We start from the raw sequence: 24,722 nt of genomic DNA, 5'->3' as shown, positions 1-24,722 counted from the left end.
CTGAGATAATGAGAATCGGCGAAAGGCCTACGGCCTAATTAACGTTGAAGCCACAAAATTATGAATTATTAATATAGAATGTATACCGATTATCGTGTGAGCCATAGTTTTACTAATGTCACTGCAAATACATTTTCATTCTTGATGAATAGAAAAAATTTAAATTTGTGGCATGACTAAATCAAACTGAGGCTCCGGGTCAACAATTCAACCATTTCCATTCGCATCGAAATGAATTCGCTGAATAACTATTAAAGCATTCTTTGGTTTCCCCCAAGAAATGTTTATTTCAGTTAAGCTGAACTATTTGTCGAACAGATAAATTGGAGTCTATCGAGCTAGATAGTGGATACTGATGGTGTGAGACTCGGATTGCGCGTCTCGGAATCCGAGACTCGGATTGAGTCTCGGATTGAGCGTCTCGGAACGCTACGTGTTGGTGTCCCGTGTCGTTATGTCTAGGTTTATTCAGCTCATGTATATTTCTGAAAATATGTTTGATCAAGGCTGCCTCCTACCTCTTTGTGCTAATAACAGTCCTCCGCAATTAAAAAAATTATATACAAATTAAATTACAGCTACAAAACCAATTAAAGCGCAGAAAGTCGTGTACCATCTCTATCTACTTTGCGATTATTACATTCATAGACCAATTTTCAACCCCGAAAGTTTTAAGAAACGTAATATACGCGTAATATTTACCACTAATTCAAAAAATATAAGTCAGGCATTTCGTATTTGCGAACCCAGTTTATCCTGATGGAAAACTCCAATTCAGATAAACCAATTTTTCCTCTCAAATCTCAACAATAATATTTATTGAAGTCTCTGTAACTGTTATAAAAATTTCGTTCTCGCTAACGGATATGACTAAATAATTCATTTTCACGGCCAGAACAAAATAGTAATAAGTCTGCAATAGATTCATTTGTGAACTTCTCTGTTGACTTTGTTCTTTCATGATGTTACAAATTATGTTTTCTCTTCACTTCATGTTCTTCAAAATAATTTAAATTGTATAAAATTTATTACGATAATTTAAGAGAGACCTACTGCAATGTTTATTATGTTTCACGCTACTTACTGTATATTGCTCAGAGATATATCGATAACTGTACCATAAAAAAAATAAATAAATAAAGAAAAAATTATCTGAATTAGCATAAATTTTGTGCCAGGCTATACTACCTTTCATCAAATGCTCTCATTATTCTCAGAAGTGACTTTCAGTGACGAATGATTGGTATGAGACGAATGATATAATTGTATAGAATAAGTGACGAATGATATAATTTTACATAGGGATAATAGATGTTTGGTAACGACATCTTAGCGAAGACGCTGGAAGGAGAGGGAGGTCTTCCACTGTACTGTTTTTTATAAGAAGACTTTCTTGCCAGAGGTTTAATTAAAGTCGTCAGTCGAGACACGCGAATAAAACACAAATTAATTTAAAAACGAGTTTACTGACGATTCATAGGGCTCATTTCATACCGACTGCTTGGAAATTGAGGAAAAAATGAATAATTACACAAAAATTTGCATTGAACTTCTTAAAAAACATGGACGAATATGAAGTACATCATTTGAAAAATCCAACTACCAAAGAATTAATAATAAAATTCAGAAAATTGAAATTTAAAAACGGAAAATGCTTTTACATTTTTGACGCCTAAACAGAGGGAGAATCTCATAAAGATGGAACACTTTTCATCAAACTCTTCGATCTGGTAAGTAATATATTTACATTGCAACCTCTAACATCAAATGTTACGTTAAAATATTCCTAGAAAACTATTCTAAGAACATTATAACATAGGATCATTTAGCTCCTACGTCTGACATTTCCCACTTCATTTTTCTTTTAATTAGAATTATAGATGCCAATATTATCATTACTTAATTTTATTCGTATATTATTATTGTAGTTGGAGCGTAAGTTTGTTAAGTTACAAGTCAGCCGTGATCAATGAAAATAAGCATCGATCAATGAAGATCGTTAAATTTCATCACCGTGAAAATTGACCTTTAATATAATTATTATTCTGAAATTTTCAAAATTAAAAATGCCAATCTCGATTCGAACATAAAATCTAGATAAAAAAAGTATACCGGTAAATTCAACATAAATTTCAACGCAGTAGGCAAGTATGAATATTCAAGTATAGCAGTATATAAATTGGGATATGATTTGTAAAAGACGATATTGTAAAATTTTAACTATCTTAATCTCGTCTATAACATTTTCATTTTGAATGCGAGCGTCACATTGTAATTACCGCAAAAGAATCTCACAAATTGCTCAATTACTTTCAACAATTATTCTACCTAATGATTCTTTTTTTAAAACAATCAACAATGGTAACTTTGCAACATCCACAAACGAAAATAAACACCTGGTTGCAGTAGAATCACTTATACCATACAAACATCAACATTAACAATTAATTGTTCACGCTTCACTCATTAGCTGAGGGACTTCCCGTAACCTGCATCGACTGGGACAATCAAACTCGTCGCATAAATGCGACTTGTGTGTCGACGGAGGGAGGGTCTTAAGTTCGATAATTGCCTGTAGGAGGAAAGAAAAATCGTTAAATTGTAATTTAATAACAAGGAGTTTTGTACTACTAGTCCCAAAAGTTGTTTAAACTTGAAAGACAAATGCCGATAAAATGAACCGAATTATGGGTGAATGAAGTAATGCTCATATTTATCATACGGCCAATATACTCAGGGTCGAAAAAATAATGAACTTCAAATTAAAGCATGAAGGATAGATTATGCTTGAATTTCTAAAGGTACAAGATGAAAGTGCATATGAAAATAATATATTGTGAAAATTTAACCCGTTTCTGAATAGAATAAATACTGTCGTTGGAGAGTTCGTTATAAAATTTGTAAACAAATATTCCAAATGCAATTTTTGATTAAACTTTGTTGGTTGATCAAATTATATTGATAGAACTTCAGGAATACCCATCGATGCAGATCAAGAGAAATTTTGACAAAACCTAATCGAAAAATCTATTTTACATTCCCAAACAAGGATAATCAGCCGAAATATACAGCACCGACAACACCATGAGAAGTTTGTTGTTTACTTACTGAAAAATGACTAAAGAACTTACCAGCCAGCATAATTTTGCACTACAGCAAATATACTTATGTATATGCTAATCATGCACTTCTATATGCACCCCAATGCAAGGGCCCGCTATCATTTATACTGAAACTTGAATTTCCCCATATGGAATTCGACGTTTCAGATGTTCACTAAACTTAGCAAAAAATTCAACATATATACAACAATACCGTACTAAATCTACTTTAATGAAAATAAAGAGAAGAGGAAGATTTACATGCACATCAAATTACAACCATAGTGATGGAGTTATTCTAGGGTCGCTAAGCGACCAACGTTATGTACCATTGACTCCCAGGGTGAAATTAATAGACTATCTCTTATCAGGGTGGATGTTGCAACTCAGTGAGGTGGCTTCAGTTTAGATGAGCTATCCGAGGCGCAGTACAGTTCTAAATAGCGAGGAGAAATGATCCTGAAAACTCTCAATCCAAATCAAACAGTGAAGCATAAAAATTTGCTGAAAACTCATCTTGACGAACTAAGATTATGCGTAGTTACGTTCATGTCAAGCAGTCATTGTACAATTGATATAGCATGATAAATTTCGTCATAGATATTGTGTCGGGAATAATGATTTTCTGATTGCGAAAATGACGATGATGAAAAAAATTTACATGAGTAATCTACAGTTTTGAGTGCAAACGCTAGTGAGCATTTCATAAAAAGCACGAGAAATTTTCAGTTCATAAATACAATGTGAACAATTCAGTGCAAGTGACGATAAAATGATATACACTGTGCAGTCGGCTGCGTGGTATTGCAAAAAGCGTTCAAGATATTATTGTATTATATTGATATTGCAAGATCTCAAGATATTGGTATTGCAAAAATGTAATCAAGATCGCGTCAAATTAAATACAATTTCTTGTTAAAAATCTCAGTAATCTCTTTAATACATTAAAGGTAACGAAGTTTGTCGGTGCGATACATTTACGTTAATGTGCTTGGAACTTTCGTATACAAATTACCTAAGTCACGGAGTCAAACTCGAGTCCAGGGGAGAGCAGAGTTCCACGGTAGAAAAATGAGTTAGTCGGAATATGTGATCGTCACGGACCATAAAATAACACACTTTTTATTATACTAGAACTTAATGATTATACTGCATTCACATATATAAAAATTTATTTCATTCACTCGCTAAGGTTTATTCCAATGTACATCTATGAATCAGCTTTGAGTTAAATTAAAACTTACGGGCTCGAATAAACTAGTTATATTAAGGAATGGAGGAGGTTCTGTCGAAAAATATCCCAATTCATCAATTGTAGAATTATTTGTTATTACTGGTAGCGAGTCATTTCTTTTCGAATCGGGAAAATATTCTTCCGCAAAACTCGAGTTTTTAGCGATGAAATTACTTTTCAATATCGAAGAAACACTCATGAGAACATCATCTGCAAAATTTCCCTCACTTAATAACCGAGCTGCTTTTGGAGAGTTCGAAGACTTGAAGGCGTCATCTCGTCTAACGAAAAGTTCACTGGCCTCATGCACCAAGTCAGTCCCAAAGCGAAGGGAGTCTTTCACGGTAACTGATGAACTATTGAGCATGTTATTCTCAGCGAAGAAGGACGGAATAGATACTGATTTTATTACCACTATTTCTGGAATTGCTCGGGATTTATCAACAATATCTCTCGTCAAAATAGCATTGACCCCATTTGGGAATGCCTGGCCAGTGGGAACGTTCGACAGATCTGGAGCTTCAACTACTTTCAGAACCCTGGACCGACTCAGCGGTCCGCTATCAAACTCTGAACTCTCAACGGATTTTAAATTCGTCAAATGAATGATTGTGTTCAACACTGGCGGCGAAACTATATTATTTCCACCATTATTTAAATCGCTAAGCGTAATACCGTTTTGGGTTTCATTTGATACTGAAATTTTATTAGGAGCTGGCGACGACGGAGCATTACCTATTACAGTTCGAATGAATCCACCAACAAGACGGTCATTCGTGTTCTTAGGAGGAAAATCTGCACCAATTCTGTCAGCAGTTCTAGATAGGCGCTCTGTTTGAGAATTAATATTTATAGCCACAGCACTTGGCACGCTAAAAATTCCTGAAGTTGTATCAGTTAAGGCCCAGCCATCATTTAGCTTCATACCTTCATGCATCCCAATGGATTCCAGACGGTTTCTAGCATCTTGTAACTTATGCAAGTCGATAACCCTAAGGTTATTTCTTAAATTGATCAGCGGTTCCTGAAATTCTAATTTAATATTGTTCGGAAGTGACTCAGGTGATGCTTTGGATGAATTCGAACGTTGGTAAGATGAATAACTTGACCATGAATTTGATACTGTTTTCGGCTTATTGTTTGGTCCAACGTCTATGAGCTCGCTCGTCATATCGGTTGTCATGAAGTCATTCGGTTTATTGTGATTCTGACTCTTTAAATTACTTCCAATATTCTTTTGGAAAAGATCAAAAGTAGGTTTAACGCGTAGAGCGAAAGATTTGCTTCGGAAATCTGCAAGTTCGTCGTCGGAAAAAATTGTGTATGGTCTAGGCATACCATAAGAAATTTTTATGCCATCCACATCGGGATGCTTCTCTTCATTTTCAGAGATTTGTTTAAGGTGTGAAGCTACTGGCAAATTTATTTGTTGGTTATTTGAAATAGGAAGAGCTATGTTATGTGCAGGTTCCCCATATATAATTTCCCAACCGTTTCCATAAGAAATATTTCGTTCCGGTTGTTCGTTAGTCTCGCTGCTAGAAATCGGTGTCGGTTTTTCACGCTTCATGTGTCGAAACTTCTCGGACACCTGAAATCTCCCACCTTTATAGTCATTAATATTCTCACTTCTATCATTGTTAGTTTTTGATGTGTGGAAAAATGAGTGCGATGAGGCATCAATTGTTGGTGATGAATTACTAAATAGGCCAGGCGCATATTTTTCATTCAAATGAACTTTCATGATAGTTAGTGGATTGTCTCTGGAATTCTGTGGTGATATGGTCACGGAAATCGAATTTCCAAAAGAAGATGGAGTACCGGTCATTTTGCATGAGGTGAGTTGAGAGAGATGTCGAATCTGATTCATGCTTTGAGAATCTAGACTACGTTGAGACTCTTGAGTGAACGACGTACTTTGAGAAATGTCCGAGTATGAACTCATTGTAGGTTTCCTACTGATAGCTAAATTAGATGTGATAGAAGAACCACTACTATCTAACATAGTATCTATAGGAGCAAGTTTAAAACTATGATCAGGAAACATCAAGTTTGAAGACTGCATGTTCGGCAATTGAATAGGAAACATGCCGTTTACAGAAAGCCCAGAAGTTTGTCGCAGTCGAGGGGTTCTACTAGGAGGGGCATACGAAGCGCTACCAACTGGTGGATGTTTACCCTTGAACTGAATGACATCAGGGAAGGGATTATAAGATGAATACGATGATACTCCTCTGGCGGGAAAATCGTTCGCTGGCAAGATTAAACCGGCTGGAATCACTCTAAGAGGCACTGGAACAGGGATCATTTGATTTGTGTTATAAGATGAAAGGGCAGGAGCTTCTTTTTCAAGTGATGAAATTTCTGTCAGAAAATTTAACTGTGGACCCGGAGTTTCATCTGTTTGAAAGCCGCTTTTTGTGTCAACATTTATAACGGATTCAGATAGATACGACATCGATTTAGGATGGCGATGGGTTGAAATTGATATTTCATTAACATTGTTATTCATGAAAGCATCGTCACCCATAAAAGTTTTAAGAAACCCTGCAGAATTTAGTCCATCATGCACAATGTCAATTGGCTTTGGAGTTCCATAGTCAGTATCTGGGTTAGTTAGGTCGAGTTCCGTGTTTGATTGGTCATCATTTTTAGAGAATTTGGACAAGCCATCAATAGCAACTTTCCGATGATGGGTAGAAGAAGGCAGCGTCATAAACTGACTGTTAGAAGCATCCTGCATCTTATTTAGGCTAGGTTCCTCCACTCCTATGGTCAGGTCAGACATGTAAGATGGAATAACAGGAAGTTGTGACGCTCCAGCCTGCATGGCTAGACGAATATTTTGCTGCTCACCATTGGATCCAAGGAAAGGAAGTCCAAATCTAGTCGATGCCACGTTGAACAGACGTGGCGAATGCACAGATGATACCGGCACTTCACCGGTTGGAACAGCGGAATACGTGCTCTCTGAAATAAATTTTATATTAGTAGACATTCAGATATTTAATCAGTGGAATGTCTACAATATTTTTTTGTAAAATTCATCATCACTTATCAATAAGACGGGATTGGTTTCAGAAAATTCTTTTAATTCCTCATAATAGAGCGAAATGAAATTTATTTGATGCCATGAGCTAATGCCTTTAATGAGCTAGCGTGAAGTCCAGTCTGGATAATACACCTGAACCTGCTGCCGATCTATGCATTTAGCGTTGCTAATATTATGCACAACTACAGACCAGAAACATGAGCCTACATGTAAACAGCGGGTTGAGACAGTGCAGGGCAAAAACTTTGCGTTCATTTTACCTGGTTTTACTGTTTGATAAAGAAAATGAGGTGCGGAAAATTACCTCACTTGCAGTCATTCAATTTTTGGTTCATGAACAAAATTAATTTTGCAAACTACTGCTCTGATTGCCATAGTTTAATCAAATATCTGATCCATTATAATCAGTTAATGATGAAATTCGCAATATAAAACACGGCAAAAATCTTCGCAATTTCAATTGCATCGAGTTCGCATCGCTCCATCGATGTCAAATTAAAGATAATAAAATTTTGTCGAAAAATTTACTGCCGTTTCAAAAGACGTGAGTTCTGGAAGTGGCCTTATTCTACAATAATTGTAAGCTAAATTTTTGAAGCTAATCCATAACTGATTTCCACAGTTAATGACATGTGTTTCGTCAGTCTTCGCGGATGAATAGTTAAGTGTTCGCTTTTTAATGACTGATATGGATGAAGTCTGGAGACATTTTTCGAAGCTTGACGAAGCCGACGGATGCTTACCGTCGCGCCGTACTCGTCTCAGGGGCGACTCGCCGTAGTGGGTGGGAACGAAGCTGTAGAAGGCGAGCCCAGGTTGTTGACTCGAGTCTCTTCTTCGATTGGGCGATCTAATGCGCCGTCCATTCGCTGCGTTTCGGTAACGCGTTAGCGAGTTTCGCGCAATTGCAGTTCAAATTTACTTTCATTTTTTATCATACATTTTTTCAGTTATTACGAAAGATAACTTTACAGAATTGAATTTATTCTCTTCAATTATATATACGAGTGCTCTAATATTTCAGTTTCACGGCAAGTGATCATGTCATAATATATATATATCAAAATACGCAACAATTATTGGGAGCAGTTAGGGATTAACGGTTTAGTTTTCATGGGAAATTTAGTTAACAGAGATTTATATATTTAAAGGGTTATTATTATTTACACATCACGTTGGCCCCCTATTAGCTTCTTTTTCGACATTCCGCGCACTTGCAGAGTCTGGCATTTAAGCACTATTTTGGCAATTTTTTACGTGTATACATTTTGGTTTCCAACGTTTAACCGTTACATGCAATATCGAACAGATTTAACGATTGATGTCGTGAGTAAAGGAAACGAAAGGTGTGAACTTGCATGAAAAGTACATGGAGTAGAATTGTGTTAAGATAGACGCTATTCTGCAAATTCGACTGTTCCAATGGCCTAAAAATACACCCAAAAAGAAAAGTGTATGAATTATGTTTATTTGTGTATAAATAGAGCCCAAGTGTTTCTAAGCTTTTCTGGTGGCTGGCATAGGGAGAATAGGGAGATTAAGGGCGCAAAGCGAAAAATATGAAATTTGTACATTAAAATAGAAATTAACCCATTCAGGATTTAGTTCAAATGAACACTGAAAATGTTTGAATAGATTAAAATGAAACAGATTTAATTTGCCATAAGTATCATTCAAAAATGAGCAAAATGAATTCCAGAAATTTTCTGGATGCAGTGTAGAAGAAGCATCAGGCGTAGAAGAGTTTTCGAACGTTAACTGAAATGAAGGATGATCGACTCAAAATACATGACTAATAAAAAAATTAATTAGTTTCATCAGTATAATGTTAAATAATTTTAATCGTTATTTATTGGTCGAATGGCGTCACTATCCATGAAGAACACAAGTCAAGCTGCCAGTACCAGCTCCTACTGGAAGTAATTGAGCGCAAAAAAGAGATGATTTTGATGTACTTTTCTACGAATACCTGATAATAAGACCACGCTTTACATAACGCGCACAATACTGAACACTTTATTCCATTTCACAGTTCGAATGCACTATGGTTCTGCCTCAAAAAGTATATCATTTGCCTTCTTGGATATCCAGAGAGGAGGTTGATGCTCGTATGTTGGATACTTGGAGTTTCTGACTGTGGATGTTTGGATTTTTCTACTCCTCAAATACCTTCCTCATTACATTTCATGAACATTATATTTACATAATGCCGACGTAAATGATGCAAGCTATGATGATTGATGCATGGCCTAATTTTTCCATAGCTTCCATAACTGCATAACATATTTCACCAAAAAATGACAGGATTTATGGATATCGTTGGATGAATGCTGAACTTGGATCGTTTATATATACATTTCATAGATACACTCACGCATTCCATTCCGTGTTAGTGAGGCACCCCTATTGATCTTGCAGTCGAAGCATTCAGAAATGCTCGAAAAAAAATCCAAAACCCCACCTTGAACGTAAACAGAATGTTGAACTGAAGGTAATGCTGCGTAAGACGACGGGCCCTCCTCGATGTCGTCAAGTGCTGCGGAATCTGCGAATCCGCCAACGGCGAACGAGCCACCATTCTGTACGGTTGGACTTATCCCAACAGCTCCATCACCATATGTCGTACCACTAGTACCTCCTCCATTACCGCCATTGGAATTAATACTGACTTCACCTCCACCACCGTTACCACCATCATCTGAAATAGGTCCTCCTCCAACTCCAACGCCTATTGCAGATCCATACCCTTCCTTTGACGCTTCAACTACGTCATGTGTTTTAGGTGGCCCATATTCTTCACTGACAGCTTCTGAAGCATGTCCAATGCCTCTTCCTTCGTCATTACCGCCATTTCCATATGTAGGCCCACTTGATGGAGGTGCGGACGGAGCGAGAGGTTCACTATCATCATGGTTGAATACTTGATAGTTACTCGACTCAACTGGTGCTGGGGCGCCATAACTGGCCTGTGGTGCACCGTATGACTGTTGTGGAGGACTAGGTGGAGGGCCGTATGATGGCGCTGGTGGAGGTCCATAAGAACCTTTTGGCTCCTCGGCCGGGGGTCCATATGAAGGTTTAGGCTCAGCTGGAGGACCATAAGATGGTGCAGGTGGAGGCCCATAAGATGGCGCAGGTGGAGGCCCATAAGACGCTTTTGGCTTTTCCACTGGAGCAGGGTATGGCTCTTCTATTACTTCTGGCTCTTTTTTACCTTTTCCCTTTCCTTTTCCTTTCGAGGAACCTTTACCTTTCCCTTTGCCTTTGCCCTTTCCTTTCCCTTCTCCATAATTATCATAATATCCAGAATAATCAACATCATCACCTCCTTTTCCTTTACCCTTACCCTTTCCCTTTCCCTTACTTTTGCCTTCTGAAGCACCATATCCACTAGATGGGGGACCGTATCCGTAGCCTCCGTAAGAGCTCTCTGCACGAATGAAAAATTTGTAGCCTAAAATTAAACACTGGTCAGCAAAGATAGAACACACTATTACTGAAACCAACAGAGCATGACGTATAATTAAATAAGTTGTAACTAAATATACAAGTTGCTTATGTTATTGAACAATTCGAATTGATGACATTTTTCAATCACATTCACGTGAATATTGCTTTGCAAATTCGACTACTGACTAAAAAATTTCCCTTACATGCACGAGATCTCAATGGCAGCACTCAAACGGTTAGTGGGAGCGATAATGAACAATTTTAGTTTAAAGGGCGAGAGTGAACTTGAAAACCGAAAGGAAACGACCTTATGGTCTGTAGCGAGCGAGCTACAAACGAGAGATCATCGACAATTCCGCGCGCTTTCTTCTGTATGCTGGGCATCTGCATGGCAGCGCATGCCGCTCAAAGACTTTCTAGCTGAAGCTCTTCGCGTGATTTAATTTTAGGCCTCTAGTTTAGCTCTTAAAAATTTTGCTGCTTCCCTACTAACGACAGTGGTGGGAAAATAGGAACTGAATAGTTTAAAAAAATCCAATCTTTTTGCAAATGCATGACATGAAGAAGCCAACAGTTGACAATAACGTTGGTGAACATTAATTACTGATAATGATTTATCATTCAGGCGAAAAACTTTGTTTTTATACGTGTTGAACAAAAATCATGCAAAAATAACTGTTCCTATAAAATGTTTCTGAGAAGTCATAATACACCTGATGCAATCATGAAAGTGCCACTTATATTATAATTGGAGAAAAATCTTCACTCCTAATCTACAGCATGGATAGCATGAATTATAATATGGCCTGTAAAGTCCTGTGTAGAATTGTGTGAAATACAGTTAATTTCACTAACCGTCTTCGTAGTCATCAAAGCCTTTGCCTTTGCCTTTTCCCTTTCCCTTTCCTTTGCCCTTGCCCTCTTGCGGCGTGTAAAGATCAAGGGCCTGATCGATGAGCTGTTCTCCTTTGTCCGCAAAGAAAGCGCCTTTGGCCCTCTTCAAACGTCCCTTCCACTCCAGAATTTTGCTCTTGATATTATTGAGGCCCACTTTGATGTATTCTTTGGCGTCCTTAAGTTCCTGGAACTTTTCACGAATTTCTTCAGGAAAATAGTATTTGTTGCCTTTCTGTCGGGGCCAAGGATGGGCACTCGGGTGAACGGACATTGCCGTGTAGGTTTGAAAATTAATTCTTACATTGAATTTGCCTACAGTTTTATTTTGAAAACGAAATGTTATTGAACGTGAATAAACAGTTTTGAGGATTCGATTTAGAAGCAAGCATAAATTTCAAATTTTGAATGTTTGTGTTCATAAAGGTTGAAAGGCGTTGAAAAAATTGCTGACAGGAAAAGGATGTTTATTGGTTGAAATTTAGAGATGAAGTTTTTTTTTAAATAAAAAACAGTACGAGCCCCAAATTCCTGCAAACATTCCCCGAGCTTTCCATCGAAGGCTGAGACAGAAATCAGAATCTTAAGTAGCATGGCGCTCACGAAGTTAAAGTCTGGAGTAAAGATTTTGTGTTAATAGATACAACAGATATTCATCTGAAAATGTTTTTCCTTGATAGAAGAATGGATAGATTTTCTTCAACAATTTTATTATGTGCAATGAATGATTTGTATATTACATTACCGGACATCGGGTACAAAACCGGACAAAAATCGAGTCCGGTAATTGACGCTAGTACTTATTTATGTATAATAACCGGACACGAAAATAAATGAACTACATTACCGGACACCAAAAAAACGCCAACCTCGTTAGGTTAGGGTTAGAGTTAGGGTTTGAAGTGTCTAAAACCCTTCTTTAGGTTGCTAGAGACCGTTTTACTGAGGTTAGGTCCAGCCAGGTCAAGTTTTTTTTATATATTTTTTGCAATTTAAAAAAAAAATTAATTAAAGTCCGGTAAAGTGGAACTATAAATATATATATATATATATATATATATATATAGAATTGGTTGATAAATGACTTTGACTTATAATTAGCATGAAACGTTTTTATGTCATGTATCCCGTTCATGATTAATTCGTGAAACTTGGTGACCTAAAATGCAAGGAAATTAAAGCATTTTAAATGAAAGGAGGATTCACTAATTTTGAGCTGATACTATCTTGGCACATGCTGAGGGTGAAGTGGATTAAATGAAAGAAGCATATGCATTAAAATTGAAAAATAATTTGAAAGCCATTGGATCAATAATTTCAAGAAGATCCGAAAGCTTACGCGTGCGCATGCGTGAAACAGATTTTTACAAAGAGATGAAATGTTGAAAGAAAGGGACACAAAACAGCTGAGAGCTCTTCAATAAAAATTCACAAAGATCGAGAACTGAAATGAGATAATGAAACTGTTCCAAGCGTCATGATAGGCTGTGAAATCAATCGACCTGCATACTCTTGCAACAGTGATTTTTTCAATACCTAATTTAAGAATTCATTTATGCAAAATTTGTAAACAAAACAGCAGAGCGAAAATTGATTGCGTTTATAGCACATGCCCACAAGTTAGCCTACCTTTTGGAAAAAGCTATCTTTGTCTTTTCCTTTCCCTTTGCCTTTGCCACCTTGCACCTCGTGATGAGGTATTGGCACGATGTAGGCAGGAACGGCTTGTATATAAGTTGGGTAGATGGGAGTTAGTTGCGTGTACGTCGCTTTTGGTGGACCGTAAGTCGGAGCTGGAGGGCCATACGAAGCTGGTGGTGGTCCGTAACTCTGCTCTGGTGGTGGACCGTAACTCTGCTCCGGTGGTGGCCCGTAACTCTGCTCCGGAGGAGGTCCATAAGATGGAGCAGGAGGTGGTCCATAAGATGGAGCAGGAGGTGGACCATAGGTCGGTGGAGGAGCGCCATAAGACGCCGCCGGGGGAGGATGGTCTGCTCGTGCGACGCTCAGCGCCATCAGCAGCCACGCGAGGTTCAACATCTGCAACGAAGAGAAGGGCTGTGGTGATAAGCAATAATGCTGGTAAAAAGGCATCTCACATAAAAGTAGGATAGTCACTCATTAAAAATGATTTCCTGATGGGATACGGGCGCAGAACAAAACTGAAGAGACAGATGAAATGACCGAAAGGACCGTATTTAAATATCTCTAACTATTACAAAATTTGTAGGAAGTTTGTGTTCAGTAAACTAAATTTTCGAGTTCAAAGAAGCAACCTGGAAAACAGGGCATCATCGCAAAATAAAATATAAATAGTACCTGAAAAAAAGCATGGCAATTTTATGATTAAATATATAAATGAAACTAATATTTTGACGATACCAAATCCAAATAACGCGGCAAGGAGAATTGAAGGCATAATAAATGCATGATGGAATCTTCCATATCGGCTCAATGCCAAGTTAGGCTCGGTTGCTTTAAAAGAACCGGCGCGCTAGGAAGTGAAAGGGTAAATGAATGTCCAAGTCGTGCACGGCGCAGTTTGTGTGTGACTTGCATTATGATGTCGTGCTTTCTAAGTGTCAACAGTCTCGTGGTCGGCCTATATATAGGACACTTCAACTTATCGCTTATCCTTTAAATTTGGCCTATCGAATTGGTTTTAAGAACACGCGTCTTTTCGTGGCAGTGGCGTGTATTGAAATGGAATTAAACAGTTCATAATTTGATATTAATTAAGTACATATTAATTTAAGTACAAATCGATATAAATCAACCAACTATCTACTTCATCAGACCGATAATTAAAAATTTTGCAACTCAAGTTAAGAATTCCGTCTGTGGATAGAAATTTTTTAAGCCTCTGCAATATGCAGTAAAATGACGCTGACTTGTAATTGTTCGCAAAAGCATCACAGGTGCCGTTGAATCGCTCAACGATTTGAAACATGAAGTTTTTATTCAGTTCAAGCATCATTAATTCAGTTTTGTCAGGATGGTTTTTAACGGAAAAATTTCGTCGTCAACGAACACTATTGATTCATAAACGGCATATTGATGTGGAGTTGTGACTCAACCAAACTAGACGACCAGCTTAAAACAAGTCCACACATCGCCAGCGAACTCAGTTTAGTGCACAAACAGTTCGGGTGTCTCATTGTATTAGTGTTCTTGCATTCCAGATGGGCTGCAAGTAGCGCACTTTTACTCTTCAGCTGACATCTGTGACATCTGTCAGCTCTGTGGTGTTTTATACTTCTGCATCGCTCGGACTGGGAGCACAAAAGCTGTGCACTGTCAACGGCTCAGTATGGAGGTAGAATCAACAAAGTTGATATATTTATCAATGGTATATAACTCGAACACTAACATAGAATGTTTTTTTTTTTTGTGGTTGTTTTATGCAAAAATGCGCCCTGAGCAATTGTAAGTGTTCCTTCACATAAACGTATAGCAACGGGCCTTTTTATGTACTTATTCAACTATTTTTCAAATTTGTACATGTACAAATTTGATTAATTACATTATTTTGTACTTAATCAAGACCTCATTTCAGAACACTTCGAATTTTTTTGACGTAGAAAACAATTAAGTCTTGCTTTGAATTCAGTAGGTGAAAGTTACTTTCAGTTTTTGAGAGTCAAAACTCGATACAATTCACGTCAAAATACCGATAACTTTCACTAGATTCGTGCCCATACGGATCGCCTGGTATATAATTATTAGAACACCGTCACGTGTTGCATGCATTCCTCAAAATGCGAGGCGGCGCTGAGATGAATTCGAATGCAGTAGAAATATGCATATTTTTTAGAAGCCATTCAAGGTCTGAAAATAGCCAAAACTCAACTCAAAGACTTTTCGTACAAAGAAAAAATTAAAAGAAATTTTTATTTAAGGTTTCGAAATAATAGAGTTATTAATTTAAAGAAGTTCACTTTTTAGAGACACCTTTAAAATTCTCAATTTCAATTGGCCGATTGAAAATTACAAGGGTGTTCTTTCAAATGAAATATTATTAATAGGAATATTATAACTAGAAACATCTCCGTACCAAATGCTTAAGTTTGGAAAGATAAATCCCTTAAAGAAAAAAAACTCGCGACGTATCATTATGGGATTTTTATTATGCAAGCTTCTGCTTGTTACCAAAGACAAAGAATTTACAACTAAAAAGATAAAATTTACACTCTGATACGAGCGTGTATAGCCTTGATCAAATTATGGACTTTTCCAAACAAAAAACACGCTTTGACTCGAATGATGCGTGGGAAAACTTTATATTATAACGATGGTAAACAATAAAGTATATTATTGATACTTTATCAATTCCAGCACAGCATTATTTCAATTAAAAGCTTTGGTCTACGTTTGCAGCACTGTTACAGCGTCTTTATTTATATTAATTACGATCATGATTCCATCAACTATTGCGACTAGGAGACACCGAAAGGACCATCCGAGAGGCACGCAAAGACTCTCACTTGATGAGAGGCATTTCCCCAAACAATCAGAACATTATTCAATGGCATAATTGAGCCAATTAATCAGATTCGCGAGGCAGAGAAAGCTATAGCCAGAAAGTGAGCCTCTGTCATTTGATAGAGAAGTTCGAATAAGACTTGTGTAGGAGGAGGAAAAACGAGCTTGTGTAGTGATTAATGACAGTAGTAAACAAATTGATTATTTCATAAAAGGCTGATAAACAAATGAGGCTGAAAGAGCAACTTAATTTTGATATATTATTATCAAACTTTTACCGCAAGCCAGCATTTAATTGAAATTAATTTTCTTCCGGATAAAAAGAAAATACGGCAATTGTTTGTAAAATTTATTGAGGAGTTTAAATGAATACAAATGTGAATAAAACAAATTTCTCGTTTTTTAAACAAGTTTTTGCCACTTTCTTTCTAAAGTTTTTTCTTTAAGGTGCAAATCATTAGTCGTTTATAAGTTTACGAAATTCTGTTTATTTCAGAAGAATACAAAATCAAATGTATTTTAGTATCTTTTAATGAATTTTCGTTAAAAGTTATTCATTGTTTTTAAGAATCGTCTTAAGGTGAATCGTCTATTCATTGTTAAGGTGAACGCTGGCACTTTGTATTTCATTTAGCAATTTAAATAGTGCAGGGATTAATAATATATGCGGACGTATTCTTTCACGCAAGTATGAAAAAGGCATTCTCTGGTCTTCAATCAAGCTTATTTACACGAAGGAAGGACTTCTGTGCCGAACTATACCAATAGGAAGTAACTCTCGGCACTAATTCAGAATTCGTGCTATAGTGAAATGTAAAGCAAGTATAATAAAAGGAATTTAATTTGAGGAAATAAAATATCTAGAAGATTGTTTCATGGTTACAAGAGGTTTATTACTGCATACAAGTCTGTAAAATAGAAAAATCACCCAGTGAAAGCATCATTTTATATAATTTTTTCCAGTCTCGATGGATTGTAACGACGCACATCTCATGTCATAAATAATTTTTCTCAATTCCGTCCCCTCAGACTGTATCATCTGGTCAATCCTTCAATAATATCTAACCTTCATTATTCGCTTCACAAGTTTTACAAGAAATAAAATATAGCCCCAGCTTAAACGACGTGCTCATTAATAGTTATATAGCTCAGCCACTTGATTGCCAAAGTTACTATGCGTGATATAGAAACCTTTTCTATACCTGAAAGAAGAACAATATTTTATCAAAATTCGATGCTGTTAAATTATTTTTAACGCCTGGTAAATTTTTACTGTCATTCAAATAATATTCTTGGCTCCTGCCATGGAAATGCTAGATGACCAATTCCATGGCATGCCCTTTCTTGGTTAATTATAAATACCATTTGAAAATGAAATGCAATACTGTGCAGGCAATATATTAGTATGCAGGTAAACAAATTTCATTGTAAATAATTCATTACCGAATTTTTAACGAGTCTTTTAGCAAATAGTGCTTTATTTGCAAAAATATATGCGTGTATGCGAAAATAACCACATTCTTATCTTAGAAACGAAACCGAAAATATTTATCGTATTGATAGAAGTGAATGATAAATTGTCCTAAATGAATATATGATCAATGAAGTGATGATTTTCAGTGAGGTAACAGCCACGAATGGATCTAATAATTTCATTGCCTGGAATTGGCATCGTCAGCGCGCAAATATCTAATAAACTATCCGTTAATATTTTGCCAACTCATATTGGACGTAAACATCAGTTCGAAAAAAAAAAAAAATTATCGCAGCTTGTAATTTGTGAAGCCAAATAACATGTTGTAATAATGTACGCGAAAAAGAAAGAAATATAAAGCTTGCATTACGATGCGATGACATCTTTTCTGAATTTTAATTTAAATTTCAGGTAATCTTTGTAAGCACTAAAATATCAACCGAGAATATTGGTGATGAAGTAACATCGGCTGTACTGTACGTGCGAAAACTCGCGAGCAAAAATTAGCGTACGAAATTAAAGCTTATTAATCAGAGATCTGCCATTATTAAACAGATATATAATTTATTCGACTGCAAGCACAAAACTAATAATAACGGGAGAGCAAACAAAGCTCTGTATCTGGAATGACGCTGGGCTCATGTGCTGCCGGTGAAACTCCCATGCAGACTTCACCAATCCAGTCAGCAGTCCAATATAATGAGCGTCAGAGGAAACCTACACCTCCCCTAGACCGCCTGACGACGTGTCTACGGTATGCCACTTCTTCCTCAATCAAATCAAGGGACATACAAACGAATAATTAACTAATATAGGAGACAATGACTAGCAATCTTATTAATGAGAGTATAAATACAATTAAAAAGTTTTTAATATCACTGAAAGAGGAAGTGCATAGTAACGTTACCTTCGGATAAAGAACCCTTTGTTAACGGCTTTGTTACTACTAAATTCATGTATCCATTTCACGTGTCTGGAAAAACGGGTATTGCCATAACTATGTCTGAATCATCTTAAGAAGAAATGAGAAGAAGAGGTTACTATAAAAGACTATATATGGTTTTTCAAGGACCAAGTATATCTGGATTTAAGTGAGATAAATTAAGTAGGAAGTTTTGAAAAAATAGACTCATAATTTTTATGGGTATCTCTTTGCTCTTTCTAGCAAAAAAAAATCACAATTCATCATAATAAAAACAAAATAATTTTATATACCCTGTCGGAAGTCCTCGTAAATTAATTTATATTTTCTTCACTTACCGACCTGCAGCTAGATACAGTAACTCACCTCAAACATGGGTCTTATATATGGTGTACAACAATGCATCAGTTATATCTCCACCATCAATCTCCGTCGTGATTACTTTACATTAATTTACAAGCATTGATAACAGAAAAATTGTTATAATTTTACTACCAAAATAATATCTGGATGATATAACTACAGTTTTTTCGTGATACCAAAATCCACTTTTATATAATTTACATAAATCACGTTTAACATGCGCATCAATGAAAAAAAAATAAAATTTTTAGCTTTTTAAAACAAAGATGAGTATTAAATGCGTAGAATGATCCAGAAGTAATTTAATTCCTTATCACACACATAACGTTTCAAACATATATTTTCATTCAAACATAAAAAAGTACATAACATATGATGGCATTTGTAAGCAAAATTTTTTTGAGACGTGAACAAGTGATCAATTCCAGAGAGCGGCGTCTTTATCAACAAATAATTTACATTGAAATAGTCCTATGTTCATCAAGCGATAATGAAAGTGTCACTCCTCATTTTCACATGAATAATGTCCGTCGAAACAATCATATCACCATCATTCGCTAATGATTGATTTGTTCTTCACGATTCTAATTATACATAGCTTCACTTTGTGTAACTTTATCTGCATCCATTTCTGAAACAAGCTTGAAGGATGATAAGCTTGGACTGAGAGGCACTCTCAAGTCTGCCCAGGCAGGATCTGATCTTCGTGTAACTTTCGACTCCGCCGGACAACTTCTTGCCGAAGGGATTGGGCGGCGTGGGGCACGAGTTGCTTTCGCTTGTACTGCAACTTTTTTTTGCGAAGTAACTTTTTAGAGCCGAGGCCTTTTAGTTGCATGGTGAAAAATGAGAGTGAATCGCTCGGAATGTGAATGATGATCTGAATCACGAATTGTATCATCGGGTTCAGAAGCTTGAGTGTTCAGTATATAACCACATCAAGTTCCAAGATAAAAATTTTAAAAACAATACAATGCAGTTTTGTAATTATAACTATGTTTACCTCCATCTAAAATAATGTTCGTAGGTAAACGGATCATGCCGCTGAAACTATATAATTGGTGATGAATGAATTGATGGGAGAAATTCTGACATCGCTTCCAATATAGAAAACATTAATTTACCTTTGCTCCTATGATATTTCTAGCAGATATGCATTTCAAGATCTTCATATGTATTGGGCTTGAATAAGTAAACGGACAGCCCGCGTGCATAGGGTGCGTTCAGGAGAAAGTTCTTCGTTTAAATAGGACGACCAGAGAAGTACCGTTAAGGTTACTCAAGGGATGAGAGCGGAAAGGATAGGTCAATTCTCAAATGCCAAGTGCTGTGGTAAACCATCTTTCCCCTTTTTTTCAGAGAATTTTCAATAATAAAAGCTTAACCATCAGACTAAGTGCTTGAACGACCATTTGCATTTTGATCATAGCGAGCTTTAATGATTTTCCTAACATCAATTTAAAAATTTGTTTGCAATATTTATAAAATTAATAATGATATCAATAAAACAGCATATTCTTCCTTGGATTTTTAACATTCTTTCAAACTTTATAGCTTTTTTCATCTCGAAACATTTGATGCACCGTATCATTTTCTTCAAAGCTTCATAATGCATCTCGAAAACGTTCGTGCTCAAAGAAACTACCTAAAACCGGTTCGCGATTGCTAGATGATCTGTTCTTGCTTGTGCAAGAGCAGGTGCTGGCTCTCATGACGTGGGCCAGGACATGTGAAAGTATATATACAGCAGCAATACACCTAAGTTCGAACGGTGTTTTGCAGCAGAAATATTAAAAAAAAACTCAATTTTTTTCAGTGATCATCAAAGTACCCATCAATAAAATTGTTAACTTTTAATATAATTATCAGAAATATTCGGAGCCAATACAATAATTATATGCTCTGGGCCTCACAATCGTCGCTTGGCCGCATGCAGCAACTCTACCAGTCGTGTGGGCAAGGGATATAAAGATCAAATGTTATCCGGGCGGTTCTGTCCTGCAATGCAGGCGGAGAAAGTGGTTCCCGAGAAGAATTCTGGACAAGAATATTATTGATCTGCTATTATCTTCTTACTATACAGTATTCGCTTTTATTGAGTAGCTAACACTCAATGCAGTAGTAACACAAGTACATTTAAGTATGCTAATTTAAGGTGAATATCAAATTCTGTTACAAGAAATCATCATAGGCACGGCAGTTCATGTAGGTTTTATACATTGTTAAATTTATATAAATTATAGATAGCTACCATGAAATTTTTTCTAGCCTACTTAATTAGATATCAAATATAATTTAGGGAGAATATGTATTTTACTAATTACAATTAATTAGTGAAACATATGTTCTACAACTTTTGACTATACGAGTTTTAATTTAAATCATGCCAAAAATTAATGATTTCCTAATAAGGTTTAAAAAGTAATATGAGAGAAATTTTGGATTATGATTGGGAAATTTGGGATCTAGAATACCTAATGCAAAGGCAGTATAAATGTTTTTGCAAATTTAATAGCTTTATATAAATTTAGTCTGAAACCAGGAAAGAGGAAACGAGCTTCGCTGATGATGTCAGCACGAACTGCTGCTGGGCTGCTGTTGTGAAGCCGGAAAGGAAAAGTGCTTAGTTTTTTGCATGCAAATGAAGCAGGTTTAAGCGTCCTAAAAAGTTGACAAAAAAATTGCAGGCTACATCATGATGACTTGTATTTGCTCTCAGAATATTGTATCCTATTTGTTCATTTGGGAATTTGATAAAACGTCGCAGGTTTTATCCCTAGGTTTGATATTAAAGGTAGGTGGTTGATGAAATTTAGGTTTGAGAAAAGTTCTTAAATGAAAATATAGAGAGAAAAAAAAGCGTCGATCCGGTGATTATTGTGGATATTGAACTCCATGAAGCACCATGACAGCCATACGAGTGTTGGCTCGAATTGGCTAGTGGACATGACAACCGCTACGTCAGAAAATTTGACAAGATGTTTTGTGAACTTTATACGATGTCCATGCGGCCCAGCAATGAGCCAATCTCAAGGGAAATAAAACACTCGCGTTAATATTTGATTACTGACCGCTGACAGCAGAAACAAACATATGTTTACTGTCCACTGAAAAAACTTTCACGCCAAATAAAAATGAGTACATTTTTTTAGATAATGCGGGCACTCATCTTCATTATATAGTACTGTTGAGATGCAATTAATAAATTAAAGCAATACCCTATATGTGCCATTCCTGCAAAAAATTAGATTTTGTCATCCATTGTGTAGTTTCTCTTTTAACTGAGGCTGCTGGATTTTTAAATAGTGACATTTTTTTGTTAGAAAATTCAGTGGCTTTTTTATTTATAGTCAATTATTAGAATTCTCAATTCAATAATAATTTTTAAAACAAACCTCCCAGTTTCTGGTATTATTTTGGAAACGGTTCATACACTTCATAAATGATTACTAAAGCTTTTCCTAAAATTAAATTCCCTGTATGAGATACTGGCAGAATATGAAATCAGCTTTCCTCGACATACCTTCTCTTTTAAGAGATTGTCAGGTCAGTATTTTTTCATTATCATTTCTCATTTTGATCTTGTATGTGAACGGCCTAACTTCCCGCTCACTTCAGCAACGACCTCGTACTTAAGACGGCGTACGTGCGTCGTCCCATCTTCTGAACGAAAAAACAACACTCGACGAATGGATTCAGATCTTTTGGTGCGGGTAGTGGACGTCGTAAGAAAGCTATCAGGAATAAGAGTTGTTTCATATGACAAGTAGATCAAGTCAGTAAATATAACTTGCCATATGGATAGGCATTATAGGTTTGGCTGATCCATAGTTGATGAGAGTATTTTTGCTTTCCACGATTTCTGCTTTCTATCTGTATGCCGAGAGGCACTCACCATGCACACCATAGCAAACCGACGTCATAACTTAGCATGCAGTGTATGTATATTTTTTTTTGTAGATTGAGTATTTTTAGAAATTGAGATTAGCCTCATTTATTTTCAGTTTAATGTCAATATTCATTGATTTTAAAGTAATATCAATCAGCTAAGAATAATATTAATTGTTGTCAGTAAGTGACATCTTAATCAAAAGACGATGAAATGAAAGAGAACAAGAAAACTTTCGAATTCAATTCAAATTCAAAAACTGACAAATACCCATTAGTAGCTTTATTTGAAAAGCTCATGCTGATTGGGTTGCTAAAAAGATTTTAATACGACGGAATAAATTTCGAAAGTTCCATTTGAAATGTGTATGTGTTAGTTACCGGAAAAAATATTTCCTAAAACTATAAAATTAAAAGAGCGTGGTCTGCATACGAGCTACAATGTATTTTAAAAAGTTGAGAGTGTGCGCACTCTGTTTTTCTTATGGGGCGTTGAATTTGAAAATATTCAGTAACTTTTTGACATTAAGATGAAATGCTTGCCGTTAGGGTAGACCTGAAAATGGCATTGACGATAAATAGAAAGATCTGTGGACCTGAGTAGAAAAAATGTAATCTAATTCAGACATCCAAGCGAAAAAATAGAGTTTACATAATTAATATTTTATAATAGAAGGCGTCTCAAAACTTTATATCTTAAAAAAATCAAGGAGTTAAATTTTACAAAAATTAGATAAAACACACTTATTGTTGTTCAAATTCAATTCCACATCAACTCCTTAGCGAAAATTGGCCGAGGATGAAATTTTCATCATATTTTCCCAGGTTTTAGAAATTACTAATAATTAAAATAATAGTTATAATTATTTTATTAGTGGTAAAATTGGTATGGACGGACCAATGACACGTTGCCTTTCGTGTGGTAAATTTGAATTTGAACACATTCTTACGGTATATTCTCTGCATTCATTTTATTTTGAATAGCGCAAAACTGAAAATTTTGCTATTAACGCGCTAGAATTTAAAACTTGGCTAACCTTCATAATGAAGAATCACGTGTATCCAGTAGCGATCATGCAGGCTTGGAGCAGCAGTCGCAAAAGTCTCTTAAGACCCGTAGAGAAGCACTCGACTTTTTAAGGCACCAAAGACTCGTCACTTGACACCTCTCTTGACGGAGACCGGACACGGAATAAGAAGGGACCGGCAGACGAGCTCTTATATATGCCACCAGCGCGATGCCTAGGTACTATGCGATACAACTTGTGTGCGGGAGTTTGGAATCCCAGAACCGAACCCTGCCTCTGTTGCTTAGGACATTGAATAACTTCTCGTGTATATATTTTGATAGAATGATAAAATTCATGGATGTTATTTTAGTCTAACGAACTTTCCATCGATGTAACTGGATACAGTGTATTATGTTCAATGCTTTATTAATAATAACGAATATATTTACTCGCATTCCATGGATTGTTGCTGGCATCCAATAATCTGTGATAACTTAGTGAATATTTTATTTTTGCTAACGGACGAAACAGGGTCATGAAAATAACTCCGTGCCTCCTATTTTTCATATATTCAAGGTTCGGTTCCTGCAACTTTACACAGATATCATTCTAATAATTTGAAACTCGTGATCAATCACTCAAAAATTTAGAAATGCCAAAGTTTTTACTCTAGGTAATCAACATGAACGATAAGCGAATCACATTTAAATCTTTCGAACATTCACTAGACTGGTATAAATACCAATCTTTTGACTAAAATACTACAACAGTTGAAACACAAAATGTTGAAGCAAAATTGCAAAAATTAAAGTAAGTTTGCTAAGGCTTCCAAAAACCAAATACCTTTTCTGA

The 24,722-nt window shown here is 36.1% G+C and overlaps 1 protein-coding gene across 3 annotated transcripts; it reads right to left on the bottom strand.

Moving 5' to 3' along the window:
* Positions 1-1,446: 1,446 nt before the first annotated feature.
* LOC108664872 (pro-resilin) lies at positions 1,447-24,041 on the bottom strand. 3 transcript variants are annotated; one of them, XM_018151563.2, is made up of 7 exons: positions 23,898-24,041; positions 13,361-13,771; positions 11,693-11,966; positions 9,849-10,817; positions 8,131-8,256; positions 7,192-7,305; positions 1,447-2,572 (listed from the first exon to the last, which is right to left on the bottom strand). In XM_018151563.2, the coding sequence occupies exons 1-7, from the start codon at positions 23,901-23,903 to the stop codon at positions 2,556-2,558; spliced, it is 1,917 nt and encodes a 638-aa protein (XP_018007052.1). In that variant the 5' UTR covers positions 23,904-24,041; the 3' UTR covers positions 1,447-2,555. The 3 variants fall into 3 exon arrangements, with proteins under 3 accessions (XP_018007052.1, XP_018007051.1, XP_018007053.1); XM_018151562.2 differs by lacking the exon at positions 23,898-24,041 and adding an exon at positions 18,976-19,195; XM_018151564.2 differs by lacking the exon at positions 23,898-24,041 and adding an exon at positions 18,976-19,194 and having other exon boundaries at positions 11,693-11,924.
* Positions 24,042-24,722: the final 681 nt, after the last annotated feature.

This window comes from Hyalella azteca, unplaced genomic scaffold (assembly GCF_000764305.2).
Source record: "Hyalella azteca isolate HAZT.00-mixed unplaced genomic scaffold, Hazt_2.0.2 contig17497, whole genome shotgun sequence".
In the NCBI taxonomy this organism is placed as follows: Eukaryota; Metazoa; Arthropoda; class Malacostraca; order Amphipoda; family Hyalellidae; genus Hyalella; species Hyalella azteca.
Note: the sequence above shows the minus strand (reverse complement) of the source record. Positions and strands in the feature narration are given on the sequence as shown.